The sequence below is a fragment of the Erythrolamprus reginae genome, chromosome Z (assembly GCF_031021105.1).
Source record: "Erythrolamprus reginae isolate rEryReg1 chromosome Z, rEryReg1.hap1, whole genome shotgun sequence".
In the NCBI taxonomy this organism is placed as follows: Eukaryota; Metazoa; Chordata; class Lepidosauria; order Squamata; family Dipsadidae; genus Erythrolamprus; species Erythrolamprus reginae.
The window spans coordinates 106,854,236-106,879,192 of record NC_091963.1 but is presented as its reverse complement, the minus strand read 5'-3'; the positions used below and the strand labels follow the sequence as shown (position 1 = coordinate 106,879,192).

Genomic DNA, 24,957 nt, shown 5'->3' with positions numbered 1-24,957 from the left:
GATGTTCCAGAAGCAATTCAAAATATAAAACATTGCTTTGCATATAAACCTTATCCTTGTGTTATTCTTTATTCTATTCTCCTGAAATTTCTGCATTTTTGGAAAGAGAAGAATGAGTTAACCCCCATCCCTTTTCTGTTTTCTTAAATTGTGTAAAGATGAAGATAATTCCAAACTTTATTTCTGGCTAAATGCTCTGTTTTCGTGGGGGTGTAAGAGGGGGAGAGAGGAGGAAATTATAATTTTATTCACTTCAGCCTTGTTCAGATTGTTACCAGGATCCAGTTTCATGACATCTTTGTATCCTGTTTGTGTAAGAACAGGCTGTTAACTCCAAATAGTGAATGATATATTCTTACACATTGTGTTGAGCACCAAACAAACAACAGTTTATTTTGGAGGACCTTAAACCCAATTCAAGACTTAATGCTTGGGGCCTGTTTCTGATGGTGCTGACCTTGGCTCAGCTATAAAGACATGATGGTCTACTCAAGAAACAGTGGATACGAGAAGTCATAAAAATTAATGAATAAGATTAAACTCCATACCATATAGATAAACAAAGAGTAAAAGAGCAAGAGGAGAGGCACTGTACCTTGTGATTACTACCTATTGTGTAAATGTGCCACAGTATTTTTACAATATCTGCTAATCAGTTAATCCACATTAATTCAATTCAATTCAATTTATTAGATTTGTATGCCGCCGAAGACTCGGGGCGGCAACAATAATAAAAACAATATAACAGTGAACAAATCTAATATTAAAAGAAAAGATATATAAAACCCCAACAATTAAAACCATACAACACATACATACCAAACATAAAATATAAAAGCCTGGGGGAGGTGTCTCAGTTCCCCCGTGCCTGACCATATAGGTGGGTCTTGAGTAATTTGCAAAAGTAATTAAGGTATTGTTGTTATGTGCCCTGTCCTTACATTAGAAATACTGCTGGGCATATCTGTTTTATGTGGTGCCTAGATTTGCCATCTGTTTATTGTTTTATGTAGATCATTAATTGTGAAGTACCTGGTGTTCATATAGCTTGGTTGTTTGCTTGCAGCTGTTTTATTATCCAGCTAAGTCATATCTTCAATATCTAATAATTGAATGCTGGCTGGGGACTTCTGGGAGTTGAAGTCCAGATATCTTCAAGTTGCCAAGGTTGGGAAACACTGATCTAGTTATCTAATTATTTGAACCAGTCTCTATCTCTTCCAGCTCTAGAAAATACCACACTCCACAGCCCAAACCCTGAACTACATACAGTAGAACATCTGGTCATGAATGGTTCTGACCATGACCAAATCAGATTCCGACTAAAAACATTCTTTTTTTTTTCACGGCCAATTTTTCCTTCTATGCCATTTTTTTTGTAAGTGCCAAATTTCCCAAATTAGGTTCAGGTCACAATCAAACCGGGTTGCAAGCAAAGTTATGGAACCAATTATAGTCGTGACCAGAGGTTCTACCGTATAGTCTCTTGGACTGGACAGGGCTCAGTGCCCATCATTCTCACAATAAGAAGAAATAAAAATATGGGGACTGCTCATCTGTCTAGGTTCCAGACAGATGAGCTGTATACAAAATTGGTCTAGCACAGGGGTAGGCAAAGTTGGCTCTTCTATGACTTGTGGACTTCAACTCCCAGAATTCCTGAACCAATCATGTCAACTCAATCATGCCTACCCCTGGTCTAGCAAATGTCTTGTTTTCTCTACTAAGCAGTACAGTATTACCAGAGAAGAACCTACAGAGCAAGATTAGATTAACGACCCTTAATGCCTTTTTGGCAATGTTGTTACAGGAAGCTCTGGCACTTAGATCATTGGAGATGAGAACTCCAAGGTCCGTGACAGAGTGAGGTTGTTTCCACCCAATTTATATTTTTTCTTTTTTCTTTTTTGTGTATTGTGTTCTATAAAGCTGTTAAGTTAGCCTTTCTTCACTTACAGTACCTCTGCTGAATCCCAATGATGAAAAAACCCCTCATCAGATCAGGTCATCAGAGAAATAAACATTTCTCTTACAAAATCAGAACCTTGGAAGTTGGAAGCAGGAGGCAAAGGTTCCTTTGAACACCAAAGGGAAGCCATACTATCTCAAATAGCCAGCTATCTTAGCAAGTCCTTTATCTGAGCATCTGGCTTTAAATTTGGTGGAATTTTGAGTAGAGCTAAACTTGTTTTACAGGGCCATATGTTTCTGCCCCAAGCACATATTTAATGTACCATTTCTATCCAGCTTAATAAAAATAAAATAGTGTAATAACTATCTGAAGTCTAAGAAATAACACTGGGGGGGGGAAGGAGTTTCCCTCTTTTTTTCTGCAGTCAGTTATGTGCAGATTATTCATTGTCATGATCTCCTTGTAAATCATAACAATTGCTTCTAAAGAGGAATATAATACAGAGTACAGTTTTTGCCTTGATATAAAATGAAGGAACTCTGTTTATTTCTTATTATTCTCACATAAAATGTATTCTGAAGGCTGGTTTTCTGCAATATTTTATTCTTTTATCTATAACTTCTGGATCAGGAGCCCAGAAAGAGGACAGTGTTTGCATATTATTCTCCAAGGAAACTAGTAATTACTATTAGTCTTCTGGAAGGCGAGAGGTATAAAATCCATGAATTAATAAATTACATAAAACCTTTCCTTAAAGTTGTACTAAACCAGGGGTAGGCAAAGTTGGCTCTTCTATGAATTGTGGACTTCAATTCCCAGAATTTTTGAGCCAATGATGCTAGTTCAGGGATTCTGGGAGTTGAAGTCCACATGTTATAGAAGAGCCAGCGTTGCCTACCCCTGTACTAAATCACTCGAGGTACTTGATGAAATAGTGTTTGTGATTTGGAATAGTGTTTGTGATTTGCCCAATAAGCCCTTCTACAGCCTGATATCATTTAGAAATCTCAAGACTACAACTTTTAATGTCCCAATAGGAGGATATTGAGAGATGAAGTCCCAATTCATTTTGAAGGCACTAGATTGGGAAGGACCCAATGTAGGTGAAAGGGGATGTCTCTCCTTGGTTTTGGCTGTGCTCCTCAACTTTTCCTGCTAAAATTGTTCTCCTTTGCTACTGTTGGCAATTGCACCATTCCAGGTCCCAGACTCCCTTCTAGTTCCCCACGTTCTTCCTTTTGTTTTCTTTGTAATAACTGAACCTGGAGAAATTTCCAAGCCCTTCTTACATCAGTCCTTATGAAAACAGAGAGTCACATTCCCTGCTGATGATCTTGTTTTTATAGCTTTATGCTCAATGAGTCAGAAACGCCAAATGAGATGCCCCCAATGAAGTGGAGGGGGAAAATTTGGCTCAGGTGTGGAATCCTATTGCCTTCAGTGTTATTGTGGATGGAGGCATCTTGGGCCAAAGCCAAAGAATGGCTGATCTTTCTGCACTTATTTGAGTTTAAGTGGTACGTAAAGTTTTTCCTGCAAAATTCAGCTTGCAAAAAAAACCCCAAGATTTGACATAGAATCTGCTATAGATATTTGTCTATCTTTACACAGTTGATATTTTTAGTAAATAAGATCGTGGATCTCTTTTTCCAGTGCAAGAAATAGAAAACAAATTTCATTATAATGATAAATTTATACACATCTCATGGCTAAGCAAAGGCTACAAATTAATATTAAGTAAGAAGGAGAAAAGAAGAAAGTAATTAAAGAGAAAGTTAAAAATGCAAGAAAGGAGGAAAATAAAAGAAAATTTGAAAGGAAAATAAAGATGCAAAGTAATAGATTCAGATCTTTTTTAGAGAAGTTATCAATACAGAGATAAATTTATCTTTTATTCTATCGTTTCAACATAGCTCTCTTCTTTCTATAATCTATCTGGAAACATTAACAAGACCATAAGTTTATTTTTCTTTTCTGTTTCATGCAAAAAGTCTACAGTTTCCAATACCAAGATGATTTTTTTTGTCTAATCAAGGAGGTCAATTTAGCTATCTCAGCAAGTTCCGTCATGTTCACCAACTATTCCTCCATTGGCAGTTTTTTCCATCTTTATGAATACAATAATCTCACCCTGTAATTATTATATACAAGCCAAACTTCCATGACTTCTTTCCACTGTTTATCCATCAATACCCAAATAAATAAATAAACCACCCTCTGATTTCAATTGTATATTAAACTTTAAAATCAATGTATATATTGAAATCCAAAATGTATCATTTTTTTATATGTCCACCAAAGTTGATAAAATATTTGTTGTTCACATTTCCAACACAGATTTGAAGTGCTTTTATATATTCTAGACATTTTTTTAAAAAAACATATACCATCCGCATATCATTTCATAACAATACTGGATGTTCTTATGAAATACAGTAGAGTCTCAATTATCCATCCTTCGATAATCTGACATTACAGATTATCCAATGGTGTGGCTGCTTGCAGACATTTCTGTGCCCCCAGACACGCCTCCAAACATGGCAGCCACAACGGGGGGAAAGTCTCCAAGGACCGACTTCTCTTTGCAAAGGGGAAAGAGGCGGGGAGGTGGAGATGACAGGAAGGAGGGAGAGCCACTTCTCACCTTTTGTAAGCTTCTTAAAACCCACCTCTGCCGCCAGGCATGGGGGAACTGAGATTCAATTCAATTCAATTCAATTCAATTTATTAGATTTGTATGCTGCCCCTCTCCGAAGACTTGGGGTGGCTCACAACAATAATAAAAACAATATTCCAGCGAAAACAAATCTAATAATAAAAAGCACATAAAACCCTATCATATTTAAAAAAGCAAACAACATATACATACCCAAACATAAATATAAAAAAGCCTGGGGAAAAGGTGTCTCAACTCCCCCATGCCTGGCGGTATAGATGGATCTTGAGTAATTTCTGAAAGACAAGGTGTGTGGGGGCAGTTCTAATCTCCGGGGGGAGCTGATTCCAGAGGGCCGGGGCTGCCACAGAGAAGGTTCTTCCCCTGGGGCCCACCAAACGACATTGTTTGGTCGACGGGACCCGGAGAAGGCCAACTCTGTGGGACCTTATTGGTCGCTGGGATTCTTTCCCCCTAGGCCTTTACAATTTTATGCATGGTATATCTGTATGTATGTTTGGTTTTACAATAAGGTTTTTTAACTGTTTTAATATTGGATTGTTATATGCTGTTTTACTGCTGTTGTTAGCCACCCCGAGTCTACGGAGAGGGGTGGTATACAAATCCAATAAAATAAAATAAAATCAATCAAATCAAACCCCTCCTCCACACACAGCTCCCCTGCAGGAGGGTGACGCCGAGAGGAGCCGTGATACGGGAGGTGCAGGCTGCTGCATTACCCGGGCGGGAGGGGCAGGCAGGCAAGCTGGGACCCTGCTGGCAGGAAATGTTTCTTATAAACTCTTCACTCTATTGGCCAAAGATTTGGGAAAAGAGGGAAAAATAGGAGGCTAACAGACTTCACAGACTGGGTTTAAATTAGCCCCCTAGGTGGACATTTCCACACGAAGCAAGGGTAAGGCGGCTCATTTCAATTTACCTCACTTCTGCCTGCATAATGGGGGGGGGAGAGAGAAAAGCCCACTGAAGGGAGGGGAAAATGCAGGATTGACTGTCAGGAACTGGGCAATTGGAGTCTCAATTCTTTCCAACCAGGAGGCGTCAGTCAGGGAGACGCCTTGACTCTGACGTCACCTGTCACTGCCAAATTCGCCTGGAAATGAACTTGTTAATAATAAGTCCCCCACACACACACACGCAAAAAGAGAACGCTACTACACCAGCCACATACAGTAGAGTCTGGATTATCCGACATTTTTGGCTATCCAATTATCAGCCCGCCCGTTTATGTTGGATATTCAAGATTCTACTGTACTGTAACGTACTGTTATATGTTACAGTATAACATACTGTAAATTTCAATCATTTCAATCACATATTTTTTCAATATCCACTTTGTATATTACAGCCAAATTTTTCAGCCAGGTCTAAATATAATAAAATTTCATTCATCCACGATTTAATGGCAAATGAGCATGAATATCACTTCTGACTGCAATTTGACTTTATTTGGCTTTAAGTGGTATGTAATATTTTCCTATAAGATTCAGTTTATAAGCCTGCTCATTATAGTTGCAAGTGGCAATGGTCATTAATAGTGTTGGGCGAACCCAACAAAGTTCGTGTTTGGCGAGTTTGGCTGAACTTTGCAGTGAAGTTCAGGTGTGTTCGCCGAACCCGAACGCATCCTTTTCCGTAAAAATAAATAAGGAGGTGGGGAATTCCCCACCTCCTTTTGCTTCATTTTATTTTTACGGAAAAGGATGCCGCAGTGGCGCTGCAAGCAAAAGGAGGTGGGGAATCCCACTATGGGATTCCGGGGGCAGGGCTTTGACATCACGGAGACTCCTTCCTCCCCGTTTCAGCTGGCCAGAAAGGAGTCTCTGTGATGTCAAAGCCCCACCCCCAGAATCCCATTGTGGGATTCCCCACCTCCTTTTGCTTGCAAGCAAAAGGAAGTGGGGAATCCCACGATGGGATTCCCCACTCTCCTCCCGGCCGCAGCGCTTTGAGGTGTTCGAGCGAACCCCGAACCCAAACTTTTTAAAAAGTTCAGATTCAGCATGCCAAACACTACAAAGTTCGGCACGAACCCAAACTTTGGAAGTTCAATTCTCCCAACACTAGTCATTAAGTGAAGTCACCACTTGATCATTTCCTTTAATGACCCCCCCATTGCAGCTCTTCCTGATGCAATTGTTAAGCAATCCTGCAAAGAGTTAAGCAGGGCAGGACATGTCTCGGGGAAAAGGATATGGGAGGCCTAGCATAGGCCCAGGCCTGCCTGCCCAGGCAACCCAAGGCCTCTAACCTCTGAGGTTGAGTTGGAAAGAAGAGCAGAAAACTTTGCCCCTGGCCATCCCTTCAGGCCGCACGGTGCCCTCCCAGAAGTAAGTGCTATTTCAGAATGGCCAAATTGCATGGTTTGTAGTATGTGAGTGCTTCCAGTGGGCGTTCCACTGTTGTGATTAATTTTGCCAATGTTGTAAGCTTAGAGCCAAGCAACTCTAATGCATCGCAAATTTCACCTTATCAAGATAGTATTCACTGGAAATGATGAGAGCAGCAACCAACTATTGGACACAATGCAAAGTAAAGCTATTGAAGAGAAATAAGAAATATTTCTTTTTTTTCTGTGAAGTTTGAGGAGGGGGGAATTTCCTGCAAGATTTGTAACAGTTCAAGGACATGAAATACCTTTTTGTTCCTTGTATTCTATAATAAAACATCTGGCAAGTGATGCTTTTGAGAGATTGAGAGTGGAATGGGCGCATCTTCAAGGAAACGTTGAGATGATCACATGATCAACACATATTAAAAAGGAGCAATGTTTCAACTGTGCAATCACAATTGGCTTCTAGATTATTATTATTATGTCAATACAACACAGCAAACGAGATCACTATGCTGGATTTCGTATTTCATCACCAGTTGGGCTCTTCCCAAGCACCTAGGACTGCGTGATGTAGCGGCGAATTATGTTTGCCAATCCCAGTAAAGCGGCCTTTTGCAATTGACAGATGGAGATCTTGTCAATTCCGATGGTTTTCAAATGTCCGCTGAGATCCTTTGGCACTGCGCCCAGCGTGCCAAGTACCACTGGGATCACTTTCACTGGCTTATGCCAGAGTCGTTGCAGCTCGATTTTTAGATCTTCGTATTTTACTAATTTCTCTAGCTGCTTCTCCTCAACTCTGTTGTCCCCTGGGATTGCAATGTTGATGATCCATACTTTCTTTTTCTCCACAATCAGGATGTCTGGTGTGTTATGCTTCAGAATTCGGTCAGTCTGAAGTCGGAAGTCCCACTTATTATTATTATTATTATTATTATTATTATTATTATTATTATTATTATCATCATCATCATCATCATTATTACTATTGCTATTGCTATTACTATTATTATTGACACCTCCTTCCCCTCTATGGATTTTCCTGAAGTGGAAGCAGTGGTGGTCTAGAACTGCTAGAATACTATTGCAATGTGCTATTGCATTGTTGCAATATTGTTGCAAACTACTTGCAGTATTTCTTGTCAATGTTCACACTGCATGTTCCAGAATTTGAACATTCAGAAAGCCAAAGTCCATTTAAGTATTTTAGGTTACACTGCCTGTCATAAATTGTGGTTTGTACAAGCACTGCAAAAATGCAGACTGTAGCATTTGGTATAAAGTTCAACCTCTTAGTTCAGGAGTTTTATAGTTTTATCACAGCTATGAGTATGAACAAAAATGCAAATGGCATCTGCATTTTTGAAACAAAGCAGTGGTGGTAAGATTTAATGGCAGTGGTAAGGCAGGCACAGATTCAATTTTTGATAAGTTCTTTGCCCCTCCTTAAAAGCAAAACTAATTGTGGAAATACAAACAATTAGTGCAAAAGTGTGTGTTATGCATTGTTCCTATAGGCTAAAGATTCTAACTTATGTCTGCCCAGAAATGTTGTAACTTTCTTAATATATAGTTCCAGCAATGTTATATTTAACTTGTCAATACAAATTAAATAGGCTATACCATACCATTCCCATATTTGCACTTTATATACTTTTCCCCCCATGACTTTGGAGATGGGATTGTTTGAAAAGGCACCAGTTCCAAATCCAAGTGAGGGAGACTTGAGCAAGCTACCTAAGCAAGTCTGTTTTTTGAAAATGACTGAAAATTGTAGCTGCTCCATCTCTTTAAATTTTCCAGACCCAGCTTTCATATTCAATATTATGCTGGAACAGTCTAACGATTGATCATATTCAATCCAAGGTGTTTTCTTGCTTAGAAGAGAGCCAATGGGCAGGCAGACTAACATTTTGTTGGTTTATCACTTCTCTGGACCAGTAAGTGCATGATTAACAAGAATATGATTGCAAGTGATCATGCTAATTTTAAACTCTATTCTGAGAGCTAGGCAACTGGCAAACGAACTCGCAAATGCTCTTGCTCAATTGTGATAAAGTGTAGCTATAGGCAGAGGTGGGCTACTGCCCAGACAGGGGGGAACCCAGTGGGGTAGCAAAAATGGAGCTCCACCCAAGAGCACCCAATTTGCACTGAATGATGTTGAAAGAAAATGCAGGGCACCCTACATAAGCCACGCCCACAGTGGTGGTAGTAAAAATTTTGGTAGCCCTTCACTGGCTATAGATAACTGTTTAACTCTTCAGTTTACATCAGAAAAATAGCTTGAATATAATGATTGAAGCAATATTGGGCTTTTCCACTAGGCCCTGTAGTACTTAGAAGGCACAAACACCCATACAAGGATATTTTTCTAAAACTATACTGTGTTTCATGCCAATTTGAGCCATTCTTGGGCTCAGATAACAAAACCTGAAAGTATTTTACTGTATTCTGTGTATATGAAGAGAGCGGGGGGAGGGCTTTATATTCTGGGGAGCAGGGGTACAGCCACTCTCCTTCAGGGACCTTCCATTTTCTTCAGGGAGAGGATTACATGTGAGGAAGCAGCGGTTTTCAGGCCTTTTGAATCTTTCTTTGGTAACTAAAGATTTTCCTGTTTTGTTTTTTTTTCTTTTTCAAAGATCTGAGCTGTTCTAAAGGGCTGTTGCCAGAGGTGAAGAGAGAAGACTTAGCAAGCTGTTGGCTCCCGTTCAGAATTTATGTTGATGGGTTCCTTGGCCATTTGCCCCCATCTTGAACATCTTTTTCTCTGTGTGTTTATCAGCTGAGTCCTTCAACAAAAGTGGGTTGGGGGGAACAAACAGTCTAAGAATTCTAAGATAGTTTGCCAAGAAAATGAAGAAGCAGCTGCAAATGACATTTATCTTATCAGCATGTCATTCCCTGATGGAAGGCCCATTAAAACGAATGCAAAAGTCTACATAATATTTGTTATTAGTTGGCACCAAAGATGGGGAGGGTATAGAATAAGGACATAAATCTAACTTTCATGCACTGGTCTCGCTAGAGCCTTCAAACTGGGAAAATAATCACAGGCTTTCTCATTTCTAAAAGTAACAACAGGCAAAAATTATTAAAGCCAAGAGTCACATTGCCAGATTTGGGGCTGAGGATAGAATGAGGGAGGAATAGCTAGCTGAGCAGCAGCAGCAGCTGCTGCCAATAATAATTATATTAACTTTGATAACATATTGAATATGTGTCAGCATTATTATGTGTTGATGAAAAGAGGCATTCTGCATTACCCAGATAAAATAGTATTTGGATTTACATCTTGCACTGATCATATATGGTTTGTTAGCCATGCTTAGTTGAATACACCATAATGGCTAACTTAAAACAATGTGCAAGGTATGATTTGCACACCACAATAGCAAAAATGGCAAGCAAAAATCAAGCCAAACATATTATAATTTAGCACAGTGGATATCCAGTCCAAGTAATTCAGAAAAGTCAACATAATGGTTGTAACCACCCAATTCAGGCATTGGAAAAGTTTTTTAAAATCTGAATCAAGGGACAGAGAAGAGACATCCAAACATATATATCTCACAAATTTCAGGTAGTCTTTAAGAAGCTGGAGTAGTGTGTGTGTGTGTGTGTGTGTGTGTGTGTGTGTGTGGAACAATTTGATCTTGTTTTCTCTTTGTTCTGCTTAAGAATGCCAGCAATGGAAGGAAGGAAACCTCAGCCTATAGAAATCCAGATTCGATATCAGAGAATTATGCAGCAAGGTATATGAGAAAAATTAACTGCTGGGTGCAATTATCTTATTTTATGGGCTGAGATCTGAGTGGTATTACTCAACTGCACAGGTAAAAGCTGTGTAACTTTTTACCCGTGTGTGTTTACAGTGATCCCCACTTGAAAATATAATTTATTTTGCTTTTTGTCTTCACCTCCAACTTGTTTTGTGCTTTCACTTTCCTTTACAGTAGTAATTTCACAATGATATTCACAGTGAATTCTTTTCACACATTATGAGCCAATAACATTCATTCTGTGGAAAGGGAACAAACTGTAGCACACATCCTCCAATCAAGTCAACCTAGAGAAGAAAAATTAGCAACCTGCCTCTTCTTGAGTAAAGTATTACTATGTCAGCTCTTCCAAGGAGCTGTGGAAAGGGTACCACCATTTGTGGGTAGAGGATTTAGAAACTCGTTGTGGAAATCAATGAATGCTATTCCTCCTTATTTCAATATGTTTACAACCTCTTCTACTATGGTAGTTCATGTAGAAGCACCATAGAAAACCAAATTTCTGAACTGAGCAATTGAATGTAAAGATTGGTAACACAAATTTGTATATCTTTTCAGGTTCTTTAAAGAAGAATGTATTTCTTTTAAATTTACAATAGCCTGGAGTTTGATCTTCACAGGCTCAAGATTGACTCAGCCTTCCATCATTCCGAGGTCAGTAAAATGAAGACCCAAGTTGTTAGGGGCACAGTAAACCACTTAGAGAGAGTGCTATAAAGTACTATGGGGTGGTCTATAAGTCTAGGTGCTGTTGCTATTGCTATCTGCTTCCCACCTCCCTTATAAAATGATTCTAAGAACGTTGAGTAAATAAATCAGTTTAACCTGATTAATAATGCAATGTTTCTCAACTTTAATGCGGTGGGGATTTCAAATCCCAGAATTTCCCAGCCAACACTGCAATAGTACTTTAGAGTATAAAGTTTGTATTTATTTGTGTTATGGTGGAAATAACATATATATTTATATCTTTTCTAAATAATAGAACCAATAGGAGGAAAATAATTAAATTCCCTCTGTTCACTCTATATTAAATTGGGAAATCTAATAATATACAAAAATATATAATATGCAAAAATATGGAAATTATGTTGTATGTTAAATAGATGTTACAACTCAGAGCAGCATAATGAGAATCGTCCTCTGCCAGTCAATCAAAGAAATTATTCGATTTATATTTTTACCTATCCTGTAGGATAGACTAGACTGAGAGAGAACCTAGTCCAACCTGTGATTTCCCTCATTAAAGTCTTATACAACTAGTTTCCACATTGCACATATTAATTATATTTGTATTCTGCTAATATTGTACTGCAATACATACTCTTTGTTGTAGGAAGTCCCATATGCAATTTCAATTACAGTTTCAAAGATATGATAAGATTTCAAGGCTCTTATCCCAAAGGACATTTCTGCTCCACATATAAGTGTATTCTGCATTTTTTACCCTTTGGAGAAGAAAATAATGTAATCTGAATGCTGGATTGGGTTCTATTAGATTTATTTCTGTTTGGGTGAGAGTGGATTGGAGATTGAGTCATGGTGACTTTTTAATCATTCTTTTCTTTACAAATTAAAGCTAAATAGAGGAAATGAGGCTTAAACAGAATTTGGGAATTGCTCCAGAGAAAACATTGGGAAGAATGATGGATGGGACATGGGATGTCTTGTTTGTTCTGTTGTGTTCTGTTCTGTTTCTTCTCATTCCTGAAGTGGAAATTTAGTTAGGAAAGAATGAGGTTGAGGGGAGAATATGAGCTATTTATTCAGTATCACCATCCTCATTGATTTAAAGAATTATGTGTATCTTTCAGCTCCTGCATTCTCTACCTCCTTTTTCTTTTGTGTTTCTCTTTTCATCTTTACTTTCAACAAATCTTGAAACAACGCATGACTAATAAGATGGAACATTGATTGCATAAACAAGGATCTTTCATGGTTGTATATGAATAAAGAAAAGAGACAGAAGTCTAGGGCTGCTTAAAACTCCTTCATATAATTCCAAAATATGCCTGAATAAATATTTTACACTCTATTTTCATGTAATGCCTTTGATTCTAATATGTGAGACTAATATGTAAAATATAAAAAGCTACATGCTAGAGAAAAAAGGGGAAACAGTTGCTTATTGGAATTTTGTTACTGGAAAGATGGCATTATAATCCTTTGAGGAAAGTCACTCTTCTAAAGAGGTTATTTGCACTATGAGGAAATTTGCTCTTAGTAAGATTGCATTCTTACTTACTTTGCTCTCTCAGAAGAGCAAAATAAGGGAGCAAGAGAGCAAATATTTAAATTCCTTCTCCATGCCTGCTAAAATCTCAATATTATTTTATGGGTTTTTTTCTTTTATCTGCAAATAGTACAATAAATAAACTGCATTTAGTTTGCACCTCTCTGTTTCTTTCTTATTTTTACTTTGGAACCATTTCTGGTTAAAAGTGTAATAAACTCACCTCTGTTTCTTTTGAAGAAAAAAGAGGAAAAGCATTGCTTATATTTTCATGTAAGATATACTGCATTTTAACTTTAATATTCTTTTGTCAAATGGTGGGGGGAGAGATGTAGCAATCAAAATCTTTCAAATGGCTGTTTTTCTTACTGTTTATGGTAATTATCTTTCTTTGTTTTGGATTATCTCAGTGTTTTTCAAACTTGGCAAATTAAAATCTGTTAAAAGTTGTTAAAGTTGCCAAGTTGGGGGGGGGACCACTGGATTATCTGGAGCACATGCAACATTTCATCATCCCCAGTGAAAAAAACACCTAAAATATAAATATAAAATATACCACTCTGGGCATTTTTAGTTTATTTTTTCTTTTATTTTTACCATTTATAAATAGCTTTTCCCAGAAATGCTCAAATTAAGTGATGTACAACAACCGTATCATTTGAAAAGTTTGTTTAAAAAAAATAGAATTAAAAGCAATAACATTCACAGCAACAAAAACATTGCAACCAATATATTAGCAAATAATCACAGCTCTTATTGTATGCAAAAGCCTGACAGGATGAAGAGAGGCACCATATAAAAGTATACAATACTACCAGATTTGACTGGATTACATGTGTTGTGTGAAGGTGTTGTATGTTCCCAGATATGAAAGATTTAATAAGATTGTTCCTGCTTCAAAATGAATTCAAAAGAACTGCTCTGGATTCCGTAGGATTTTAAACTCTGCACTTCTCAAATAATCTGCTAAAGAGATCAGCTATTAAAATGTGCTGCTATTTTAAGAGGTGACATTATTTTCAAACATAATCATGTCTGAAGGGTACACAATGTTACTTTCTGGCACTGAGAGAATATTTCCTCTCAACAAAATTTCACCCTCTCACTTTTTCATTCTTGACACCTAGAAGTGTAATTGTTGAGCATTGTATGCAATTGTGCTTGAAAGATACTATGTTTGATGTAGCAAATATGAAATAGGACAATAGGATGCATAGCTATTCAGATATTAGTTCCACTGAGTTCAGTGGGCCTGACTCAGATAACTGCAGTTTAAAAATGCACTGTACCTACAGAAAAGCAATAAAGAAGAAATAGAGAACCTGAGGCCTCATCATTTTGTGACCCACCAATCCCCTTTGTATCACAGCTATCAAAAACTGATCATGCCATTTTGAGGCAGGAAAACCTCCAAAACTGTTACTCTTCCCTCAAAGAAATATAACAATTCTTTTTCAAAAAAGAAACCTGTCTCTGCAGCCCTGGGAGAAATTGTGACCTCTTCTAATTTTCCAATTGAGCCACTTATTATGGTGGCTAGGGAATTCTGGGAGTTAAAGCCCAGTATCTTTAAATTGCAAAGTTTAAAGAACACTGCCATGAATTTTAGAGCAATCTGCAGATGCTAAAAGATTGCTCACACCTGTAGAAAGGCACTAACCATAATGTATGTCACTCTATAAAATATCACAGACAATATTAAGCTTATAATAACTAATACACTATTGTTATGGACCACTGTATATGAAGATTAATTTGTCTTCATCCTTGGCAAATGCTGGGTTTCATCTACAATATATTTGGAGTTATAGCTTTTCCTAAGTTGGTGAGCCCCAGATGTGGTGGGGAATTATGAAAATAGGAACCCAACAACTTGAAAATGACTATGGGGTTCCTGGAGTTGCACTTCTAAAGGATTGAAGAAGTAGACCAGGAGGGGATCAAGCAATTACCACTGGCCTGAAAGGAATTAAACTGAAGTCCAAAACCTTCCAACAGTGAATTGCAGCCAGATTCAGATTCAGTAGATCTGAATCTATTCTTCCCTTCATTTCACAGAAAAGATTAGATTCCCCAAAACCACATAATAAATACCCTGAAGGCAATGAAAACGTACAATAAAACCCAAATGCTGTTTTGGTCAACACGAGCAGCCTGGATTTGGAAATAGTAGATGATCTATTATTTATTCCTCTTTCCCTAGTTAGCTCTGTTAGATGTCAAGTTGACAGGTTTATTGGGAGATAGTAGTTGTTTATAGATTAAATGAGATAAAGTTCAACCATATGTTTGTTTTCCTCATGTTATGAATTAATTTGGGTTTTCCCCCTTTTTATTCCTTTCCTGTTTATCCTTTCATCCCTTTTTATTGTTCATTCATTATGTTTTTGTTTCTGGCTTTTGATATATTATTGTCTTAGTAAGTTCTTTAAAAAGAACCTACATTTAGAATAATGTCCTTTCGGGAAGAAAGGCTGCAGCTGACAGTTTCAATTCCTTATTAAAACTGTTCCCATTCTAAAACCAGTCATTAATAAGGGCAACAAGGTCAGTGGCAGGTTCTATTTACCTGTATACCGGCGCACTGCTCCTGCAACTTCCACATTCAGGCAGTTTCATATGTTCCCACGCACATCTGCATGCACTTGCATACATCCATCTCATGGCTCCTTGCATGATTTTGCTTCTGTGCATGCACAGAAGCAAAAACACACCAAAATCTAATGAGGGGACACTCACACATGCATTGATTTTGATTATTTTTGGCTTCTGCATATACGCCCCGCCCCCCCCAAAAGCCCCAAAATTAAAAAAAAAGATGACACCACCCGCCGGACCAGCAAAGACGGCACCGGAGCGGTGGAATGGAGCTTTGGAGCATACTGGTAGCAACCCACCACTTAACAAGTTCCAAACAAAGTTTTCTCCATTTGAAAGAGCAACAGCTTATGGTTCTTGTAATGAGTAATGAGTTTTTACACTCTTCGGAGGTAAAGGATTGCATCAAAAGTTAGTACTGCCCCGTGTTCTAAAAACATGCTTCAGAGTCCCCTTCTTGACAATTTGTTTATCTAAAAGTTAGCCAAACATATTTATAAGGAAGAACATTCTATTCTGAGGGATATAATTTTAAAAAAGGATAATGAATTTCATTGCACTTCACAGAGACCTATTTTGTCCTTTTAAAGGAAAAATGTGAGGAACTGCCCCATAAAAAATTACGGTAATAGTTTTGCCAACAAAACCATTTTGTTTTGGCAGCCCTAACTGAAGATTTTTATGAAACTCCAACAAGGGGGGTGGAAGTCTCTTATCTCCCACTCCCCAATGTTGCAAACTCTACTGGCTAATGAGGAAGGGATTCCTTGCTCTGCAACAAGTTTGTCTGATGGCATTAATTTTATTGTTCTAACTAGAAACTTTTTAACACTCAAAAGAAGGTAGGAAAAAAGTGGCCTTGTTTTTAGATTGGGCTCTAGGATGGACAAATTCAATTTTGGGTGCTCTAAATCAGGGGTCTCCAACCTTGGCAACTTTAAGACTTGTGGATTTCAACTGCCAGAGTTCTGGGAGTTGAAGTCCACAAATCTTAAAGTTGCCAAGGTTGGAGAACCTTGCTCTAAACATTTTCATTTCTGTTTCCAGATTAAAAGTATTCCTGGGTTGGGTACATCTCTTAATATCAGGGCTATAATTACTCTACATTTAACAGGAAGGGAAAAGAAAGCAAATAACTGTATCAGGTGATTCTGAATCCTATCTCCAATTAAATAAATACATGGACCCTTTTTTAGGTTTTTCCTCCCACACCCTTATTTTATTCAAATAAGCTAAAGCTTGAAAATGTTGCTAAATCTATCTCCCATGCCATTTTCTAAAAGTTCTTTTTTCACTATACTACAAATTGGAAGTCATTCTTATTCTTATTCTTATTCTTATTCTTATTCTTATTCTTATTCTTATTATTATTATTATTATTATTATTACCAAATGCCCTAGATTAGAATCTTATTTTTCTAGATTTCAAAAATACTATCTTTCCCACCAAAGATTATCTTACTCTGTTTGAAAATAAACTGGATAGTTAATTACCATGCAAGGATAGAACATCAGCTAGATTATATCAAATGACTTTTTTTCTGATTTTTAAAAAATATATGAATGTAGAAGCATGGTTTTAATTAATACATATTATGATTTGAGATTATTTTTTTTGTAATTGTGTCCACTTATCCCTATTTGGAACATGAATTAACAATTGTAACAATTGTCTTTTAAATTAAAGCTTTACTTGAAATTATGCCTGGGGAAAAAACATCCTAAATTCAAAATCTGTCTGGTCAATATAAATTAGAGCATTTTGTTCAAAAATGTTCTAATCTATATTGTTGCTTGAACATGTTTCGAGACTAAGCCATGGCTATGAAAACCAGCTCCAGTAATGGAGACTGGTGCATATCATGGCTAGAAAATGAGGCCTTTTAAATAAGCATACTTTTTCTCATCCTAAATGTAATTTATCCCTTGCATTAAGAAGATCATCAAGTATATTAGGGTGGAAGAAGTCTACTGAACTAGCTTGGATTTTAATGGACCTTTAAGAAAAGTGGGGGAAAGACCTTTGTCCCTTTGGTCCGCTGCTTGTCTTTTCCCCTTTCATAATGAAAGAAGAGCAAATTCCCCAACAGTTTATATTGAAAACAAGAGCAGGTCTACTCAGAGGAAACTCTCAAAAGACTCATTGAGGTACTCAAGATTAAAGCCAGTGGGGCTTTTTTCATCAGTGGTCATTCACCTGGAATATAGTTTCCACTCTCAGTGAAGAATGATCCATTGATGCAAATAGCTACCCAGTTAAACAGCAGAGAGATGCAGGTTGACTAAGCCACATTGTGCTTAGATTAATGCAGTTATTTTGAGGGGAGAGGCACCCATTGCTGCTATTATTCCCCCCCCAGAAAAAAAAAGGCATTGTGGTAACTCCCAGTTTGCATTGCATCTACTTATCAAACACTAAATACAACAAGTTTCCCTGGCAAATTGTCAAGGCAAGTCTTATTGTCCGCTTATCAGCCTGGTCACTCTTCCACTGCATCTACAGGCTGATGGCAATCCAAATCTTCCTTCACTTCCAGACTTCCTGACAATTTCACCCCTGACTTCCGATCCACACACCAACATTTCCCTCGTTGCCCATCCAAAGCTGGGTGACACTAAAGGAAAAAATAGAAGATTAATTCTCATAATTATGAAAAAATAATACAATCTTACTAAGAACTGCCCTCATTATACCCACAGCTAACACAACACAAACTTCAATTGTTCCATCCTCTTGTATAGATATTATACATCATCAACGTTTCTCTCTTGAGTTTCAGTATCTTTTTTCCTTAATTTGTCCTCTAGCCATATCCCTAATTTATTTGAAAATTGATTTTTTTGTTTACATAATTTATTTTTACTTTACTTTCTCTTATTGTTAACATCAATAACTATTGTAATAAATGTTTAATTTGATGACAAATGCTTATCTTCTCTGGACATTTTTAATACATTTTATCATTCAAAATATCCTGTGTTTTTTGAGTTCAGTATTACGGTTTACAAAATAATTTTTAATAAAAGCTTTACTTACATCCCAAACTATTTTTATATAAATAGGATATACAGTACTTGCAAATGGTTTCTTATAGTATACATTTATAGAAAGATTTAGATGAAAAAACATTTGGTTTTGAGCATTGCAAGAGTGGAATTTAAAAACAGACTCATTTACAAATGAACATATTATTACTAAAATGTATACATTTGAAACAGAAGATCAAGTGAAATAATATATGATAAAATGACTAATTTTGGTTACAATATGCAAATAGAATATGGGGAAATGTAGGTTGAAAGAATTGAAATGTACAGTATATTATGTAATATCTTAAACAGAATTTTTATAAAACAGTTGGTATAGGTCACCAAAAATTCACTAGAATGTATAAAGATACTTTAAATTTGCATTGAAAATGTAAACTGATGGTAAGAGTGTGGGGAGATCTGAAAATATTGGGTTCATTATATGCAAGCCAGTTTGATGTAGTGAACCTATGACATTTTGGGTGATACATCTTAGATATATAATATCCAAGAAAAACTATTCTCAAAAGCATAGCCCATTCTTGCAGAATTTTTGAAGATAGCAGGGGCCGCAGGAGAATGGGAAGAGCTTTTCTGCAGCCTCCAAACCTTCCAGAAGTCATACAAAAAGGAACATAGAAACATAGAAGACTGACAGCAGAAAAAGACCTCATGGTCCACCTAATCTGCCCTTATACTATTTCCTGTATTTTATCTTACAATGGATATATGTTTATCCCAGGCATGTTTAAATTCAGTTACTGTGGATTTACCAACCACGTCTGCTGGAAGTTTGTTCTAAGGATCTACTATTCTTTCAGTAAAATAATATTTTCTCACGTTGCCTTTGATCTTTCCCCCAACTAACTTCAGATTGTGTCCCCTTGTTCTTGTGTTCACTTTCCTATTAAAAACACTTCCCTACTGAACCTTATTTAACCCTTTAACATATTTAAATGTTTCGATCATGTCCCGCCTTTTCCTTCTGTCCTCCAGACTATACAGATTGAGTTCATTAAGTCTTTCCTGATACGTTTTATGCTTAAGACCTTCCACCATTCTTGTAGCCCATCTTTGGACCCGTTCAATTTTGTCAATATCTTTTTGTAGGTGAGGTCTCCAGAACTGAACAAAGTACTCCAAATGTTGTCTCACCAGTGCTCAATATAAGGGGATCACAATCTCCCTCTTCCTGCTTTTTATACCTCTAGCTATGCAGCCAAGCATCCTACTTGCTTTTCCTACCGCCCGAGGTGCTCTTACATGGCTTCTGGGGTGGAGGATCATTTTACACAGTTTTTAAAAGTTGAAGTTGTGGGAGAACCTTCTCCAAACCTGCTGTCAGGGTTCCAAAGAGCCAAATTCCCACAGCACTAATACATTCTCATATGTGGCAGGCCAAAGTCTCCAAGTCAAACAATGGCTTCGGCCTGACACCTGCTTCAAGAACAAAGACCTCATGCAACCAAGAACAGTAGGCCACAGGGGTTGTCAACAAAAAGAGAACACCATGTAAAAATAAACAATACAGAGCAGAACCAGGGAAGCACTGGCCACGAGGAATACTCTACCATCCCCCAAGGCTATTGAACAATGGGGGAATGGCAGAAGCAATAGCAATAGCACTTAGATTTATATATCACTTGACAGTACTTTACAACCCTCTCTAAGCAGTGTAAGAATCAGTCTATTGCCCCCAACAATTTGGGTCCTCATTTTACCCTCCTCAGAAGGATGGAAGGCTGAGTCAACCTTGAGCCTGCTGAGATTTTACCCGCCAAATTTCAGGCAGCTAGCAGGCAGCAGAAGTAGACTGCAATACTGCACTCTAACCACTGCACCTCCGTGGGTCAGGCAGCCTCTTTGAGTGATAGTGGTGGCTCTAGGTCTGAAATCAAGGCCCAGGCCTAGCCTCAAAACTATCACCAAATGCAGGTCCAGGGTGGTCTGGATTTGATGAGGAGTAGATGGTTATTTATATGCCAGTTCTTTCCCCTCTATTAATTTTATTTGGGCTATTGAAATGTCATCAAATTAGCATTTTCCTTATAGAATCCAAAATCCCAGAGTTGGGATGAAGGAAATGGCAAAATATCTCAAAAAAGCAAAAGCTACCGACTATATACCACAGATGACCTGGAAATAAATCACTTCACTTCTTCAACATTACTGACACTGTGGGAATACAGAGGTCCAGAGCTACTTTTAAAAGGCAAGATGTTTAGTGTTTTATCTGGAACTGTGCCACCAACTCCAGAAAAAGCAAAGGCAAATAGAATGGCAGAAGGTACTATTGTGAATCCAGCAGGATGATGAATAGTCACCTTACCAGCTTCATAATGAGTTCTCTGACCAATTATGGCCATCATAACAATTACTTACTGGAGATGTCAGTATAAACTATATACCGAAGTATATAAGTATACATCATAAGTATATAATATATGTTAATACAGTGATACCTTGTCTTACAAACTTAATTGGTTCCGGGACGAGGTTCTTAAGGTGAAAAGTTTGTAAGACGAAACAATGTTTCCCATAGGAATCAATGGAAAAGCGATTAATGCGTGCAAGCCCAAAATTCACCCCTTTTGCCAGCCGAAGTGCTCGTTTTTGCGCTGCTGGGATTTCCCTGAGGCTCCCCTCCATGGGAAACCCCACTTCCAGATTTCTGTGTTTTTGCGATGCTGCAGGGGAATCCCAGCATCACAAAAACAAGTGCTTCACTGGCAACGGAAGTCCGGAGGTGGGGTTTCCCAGCTAAGGGAGCATCAGTAAAATTGCAGCATCGCAAAAACACTGAAGTCCTTGAAACCCCACCTCCGGGCCTCTGTGTTTTTGAGATGCTACAATTTCACTGAGGCTCCCCTCGCTGGGAAACCCCACCTCTGGATTTCTGTTGCCAGCGAAGCGCCCATTTTTGCACTGCTGGGATTCCCCTGCAGCATCACAAAAACATGGAAGTCCGGAGATGGGGTTCCCATGGAGGGGAGCCTCAGGGGAATCCCAGCAGTGCAAAAACGGGTGCTTTGCTGGCAGCGGAAGTCCAGAGATGGGGCATCCCAGCGGCGGCGGTGGGTTTGTAAGGTGAAAATAGTTTGTAAGAAGAGGCAAAAAAATCTTAAACCCCGGGTTTGTATCTCGAAAAGTTTGTATGACAAGACGTTTGTAAGATGAGGTATCACTGTATACTGAATATATTTGCAGTAAGTTGTCACTAACATTTTTTACCCTGTATAATTTGTCATATCAGAAAGGTGTTAGGCTGAAGATTGTGTGACATCATGCCAGTTTTTGGAGTCAGAATAAGCTATTTATTAAATTTTGAGATATAAGAACAGTAAGCAGATTGTTATAATGATCATATCTGGCATCAAGGAGGATTTTCCACCACCATTGTAAGTTACAATTGCAGAACAGAGAATGGAGGTTTGTTGACCTTTCTATGTTTATTTTTGCACCCAGGTTTCTCAATTATGTTGATGCATTGTTGGAGTTCCATAAGATAAAGCGAACATACATGAGTTGCACAATTAAATTCCTAATAACTCATAACATTAGAAATGCAATTCCAAGTTGTAATGAATTAAAAATCTGCTTGTAAATCAAGAAAATTTGGTCAAAAAATATAGCCCACACAAAATAAAAGTTTACTCATGCCATCTCATGTATCAGGGTTACCTGTTTGGGATGAAAATTTCCATTTTGGTCACAGTTAGGGATGGTAATGAGATAAAGATCCTCATGGGTTCGGGTTTGGGAAGCTGCTAGTCTCTCTAAGGCTCTTTGAAGCTCACTCTGGCACAAGCCTGGGACCTGTTAACAAATAATTGGAGGAATTGCAGTCAGAACAAAGCAACAGGAACTGTGAATGTATCCAATGTCTCTCATAGTAAATGTGGGTATCATGTTAATGAACATTTTCATTCTCACCAGATTACCTCTCCCTGGAATGGAGGTGTCTAATGAGCCATCCATGGCTTGACTAGTCAAGCTTAGTGAGATATTCAAAAAGGCAACTTTGAATATAACCGGGAAGCCTCCAATGAGTTCAGCTGGTGCATTGGATTAAATGACTAGCAATAACCAGCACTGAGGCAAGCTGGGAATTAATTTTGTAAAGTATCAAAAAAAAAAGGAAAAAATGAACCAGAAACAGAAGTACAAATATTTTTTGTTTCAAATAAGTGTTCTTAATCAAATTGTCCTCAAATCTCCAAATGCATCAGGCTAAAATTTTTAGAAATTCCATGACTCGGCTGGCAGGCTAATTCTGAGACTTGTAATTCTAACACATCTGGAAGGCATCTGAAATGTTGGGAAAAGAAGAACAAAACTGAGCCTAATTCGGTCAAATGTGGTTTCTATTCCCCTTTCTCTGAAGAAAGACCAAAGCTCCTCACCACTGGCCGGATGTCCTCTCGGATCATGAGGCCTCCACCATTGCTCCTCATCTTGACACCATTGTTTAGTCGTTCCCGTGCTCTTGCTTGTTGTTTCTGCAGGCATTTACGGTCATGGATGTTGCAGGGGTTGAAGTTGTTGGTGGGTGGGAGCTCAATCTCTGCCTGTTCTAAAAACGAGCAGAGGAAATGGCAAGGATTAAAATAAAGCAGGTTGGTCTTGAAGGTACCTCAGGGACCTCCTTCTGCTGCACGAATCCCAGCGACCAGTTAGGTCCCACAGAGTGGGTCTTCTCCAGGTCCCGTCAACCAAACAATGTCGCTTGGCGGGACCCAGAGGAAGAGCCTTCTCTGTGGCGGCCCCAGCCCTCTAGAACCAACTCCCTCCAGAGATTAGAATTGCCCCCACCCTCCTTGCCTTTCGAAAGCTGCTTAAAACCCACCTCTGCCGCCAGGCATGGGGGAATTGAGATATACTTCCCCCTAGGCCTTTACAATTTTATGCATGGTATGTCTATATGTACGATTGGTTTTTATATAATGGGGTTTTAACTGTTTTTAGTATTGGATTTTGTTATATACTGTTTTATTGCTGTTGTTAGCCGCCCCGAGTCTGCCAAGAGGGGCGGCATACAAATCCAATAAATAAATTAAATAAATAAATTAATAAATTAATAAATAAGCATGTTTTAAGAACATGCCCATGCAAATTGTTTCCTACTTTTCTGAAAATCTAACTGCATAGGAGTTTCTTGAGTGCATTATTCCTATTCACAAGACAGAGAATTCTAGCAGCTTTAACCTTAATTCATTAGGAGGGCTCCCAGATCAGATTCCAAAATCAAAATGCCCACAAGGACACTCTTATGCCTTTGCTTCCATCTAGCACCTTCCCAGATTTTTGCAGACCAGCTATGGTAGTTTTCTAGTTCTCAATTTCTCCAAAGAGAAATGGCTGCTATTGAATCTTTCTTGGAGTTCATAACCTGCAGTCTAGAAACTTTGCCCAATAAGTTCATGATTAGGTCCATGGATGGGTTTAACACTAATAGAAATACTTTCTGTCCTATATTATTACGCTGTGTTCCTACAACAGCTTCCAGACAATCAGTACTGAACTCTGCTCAAAAATAAACACAACTTGAATAATGGAATACATGTTCAAAAGCTATTATGTTTTATATTATTGGCTGTCAGAATACTAGCTTGGTTCCATATGGACATAATAAAGCTTGCCACAAATAAATTCTAGGAAGAGCATGTTTCCAGCAAACTGGGCTGTCAAAACATTTTTTTGCCTGCCCCATTTAAAATTTGTTTTTGCTAATGCACAAGCCATTTGTGTTTTGCCTAAAGCTTTCTCTCCTAATCCATTTTTCTCTTCAAAACTTTGCCCATTTGGCTGCCTCTGAGTTTTCAAACTGTGGGTCATGTTCTTTTTTTTTTATTCTCCTTTTCCAAAAAAGCTGAGCCCAAGTTTCCAGGAATTTTTGTACAACTTTGGCTCAACTTCTCATAAGCTGACAAACATTGGAGATAGACTTGCATGTTTGCCAAACAAAGAGACAAGGTTTTCTTAATCAGTGAGGTTTCCCTCTATTTGCTTTACCCCAAAACTATGTTCTTCAGCATTTTCACTGAGAAATTTGGAAAGAACTTTGTAGATCATCTAGTCCAATCTCTTGCCCAATCCAGGCATCCATTATTGCAGTATTTCCAATAGAAAGATGTCCAGCTTCTGTTTAACCAACTCCAGGGAAGGAAAGGAAAGGAAGTGGTTTGTATATGATAATTCTTTGTCAGAGGCAGCATCCTTAAATCAAAAGTTTCTTTGTCTTAAGAGGCAGCATTAATATTACCTTTTTTCACACATCACAGTACCCTCACTTAGCATAACACCAACAAACTATTTATTTTATTTATTTGTTTGTTTGTTTGTTTGTTTGTTTGTTTATTATTTGGACTTACATGCCACCCAACTCCC

The 24,957-nt window shown here is 38.0% G+C and overlaps 1 protein-coding gene and 1 long non-coding RNA gene across 2 annotated transcripts in view; both read right to left on the bottom strand.

Annotated features, from left to right (window-relative positions):
- Positions 1 to 13,509: 13,509 nt before the first annotated feature.
- On the bottom strand, positions 13,510 to 16,906 carry LOC139153491 (uncharacterized). Its single transcript, XR_011556842.1, has 2 exons — positions 16,556 to 16,906; positions 13,510 to 16,467 (listed from the first exon to the last, which is right to left on the bottom strand). It is a non-coding gene; the product is annotated as an uncharacterized lncRNA (long non-coding RNA).
- Positions 16,907 to 16,910: 4 nt separating this feature from the next.
- The window catches only part of IGFBP4 (insulin like growth factor binding protein 4), a 38,184-nt gene continuing 30,137 nt past the window's right edge, over positions 16,911 to 24,957 (bottom strand). Inside the window, exons 2-4 of the mRNA XM_070727490.1 lie at positions 22,974 to 23,143; positions 22,252 to 22,386; positions 16,911 to 18,155 (exon numbers count right to left, since the gene is read on the bottom strand). Coding sequence (XP_070583591.1) covers positions 18,021 to 18,155; positions 22,252 to 22,386; positions 22,974 to 23,143 — 440 coding nt within the window. The 3' untranslated portion in view covers positions 16,911 to 18,020. The remainder of the gene's footprint in view (positions 18,156 to 22,251; positions 22,387 to 22,973; positions 23,144 to 24,957) is intronic.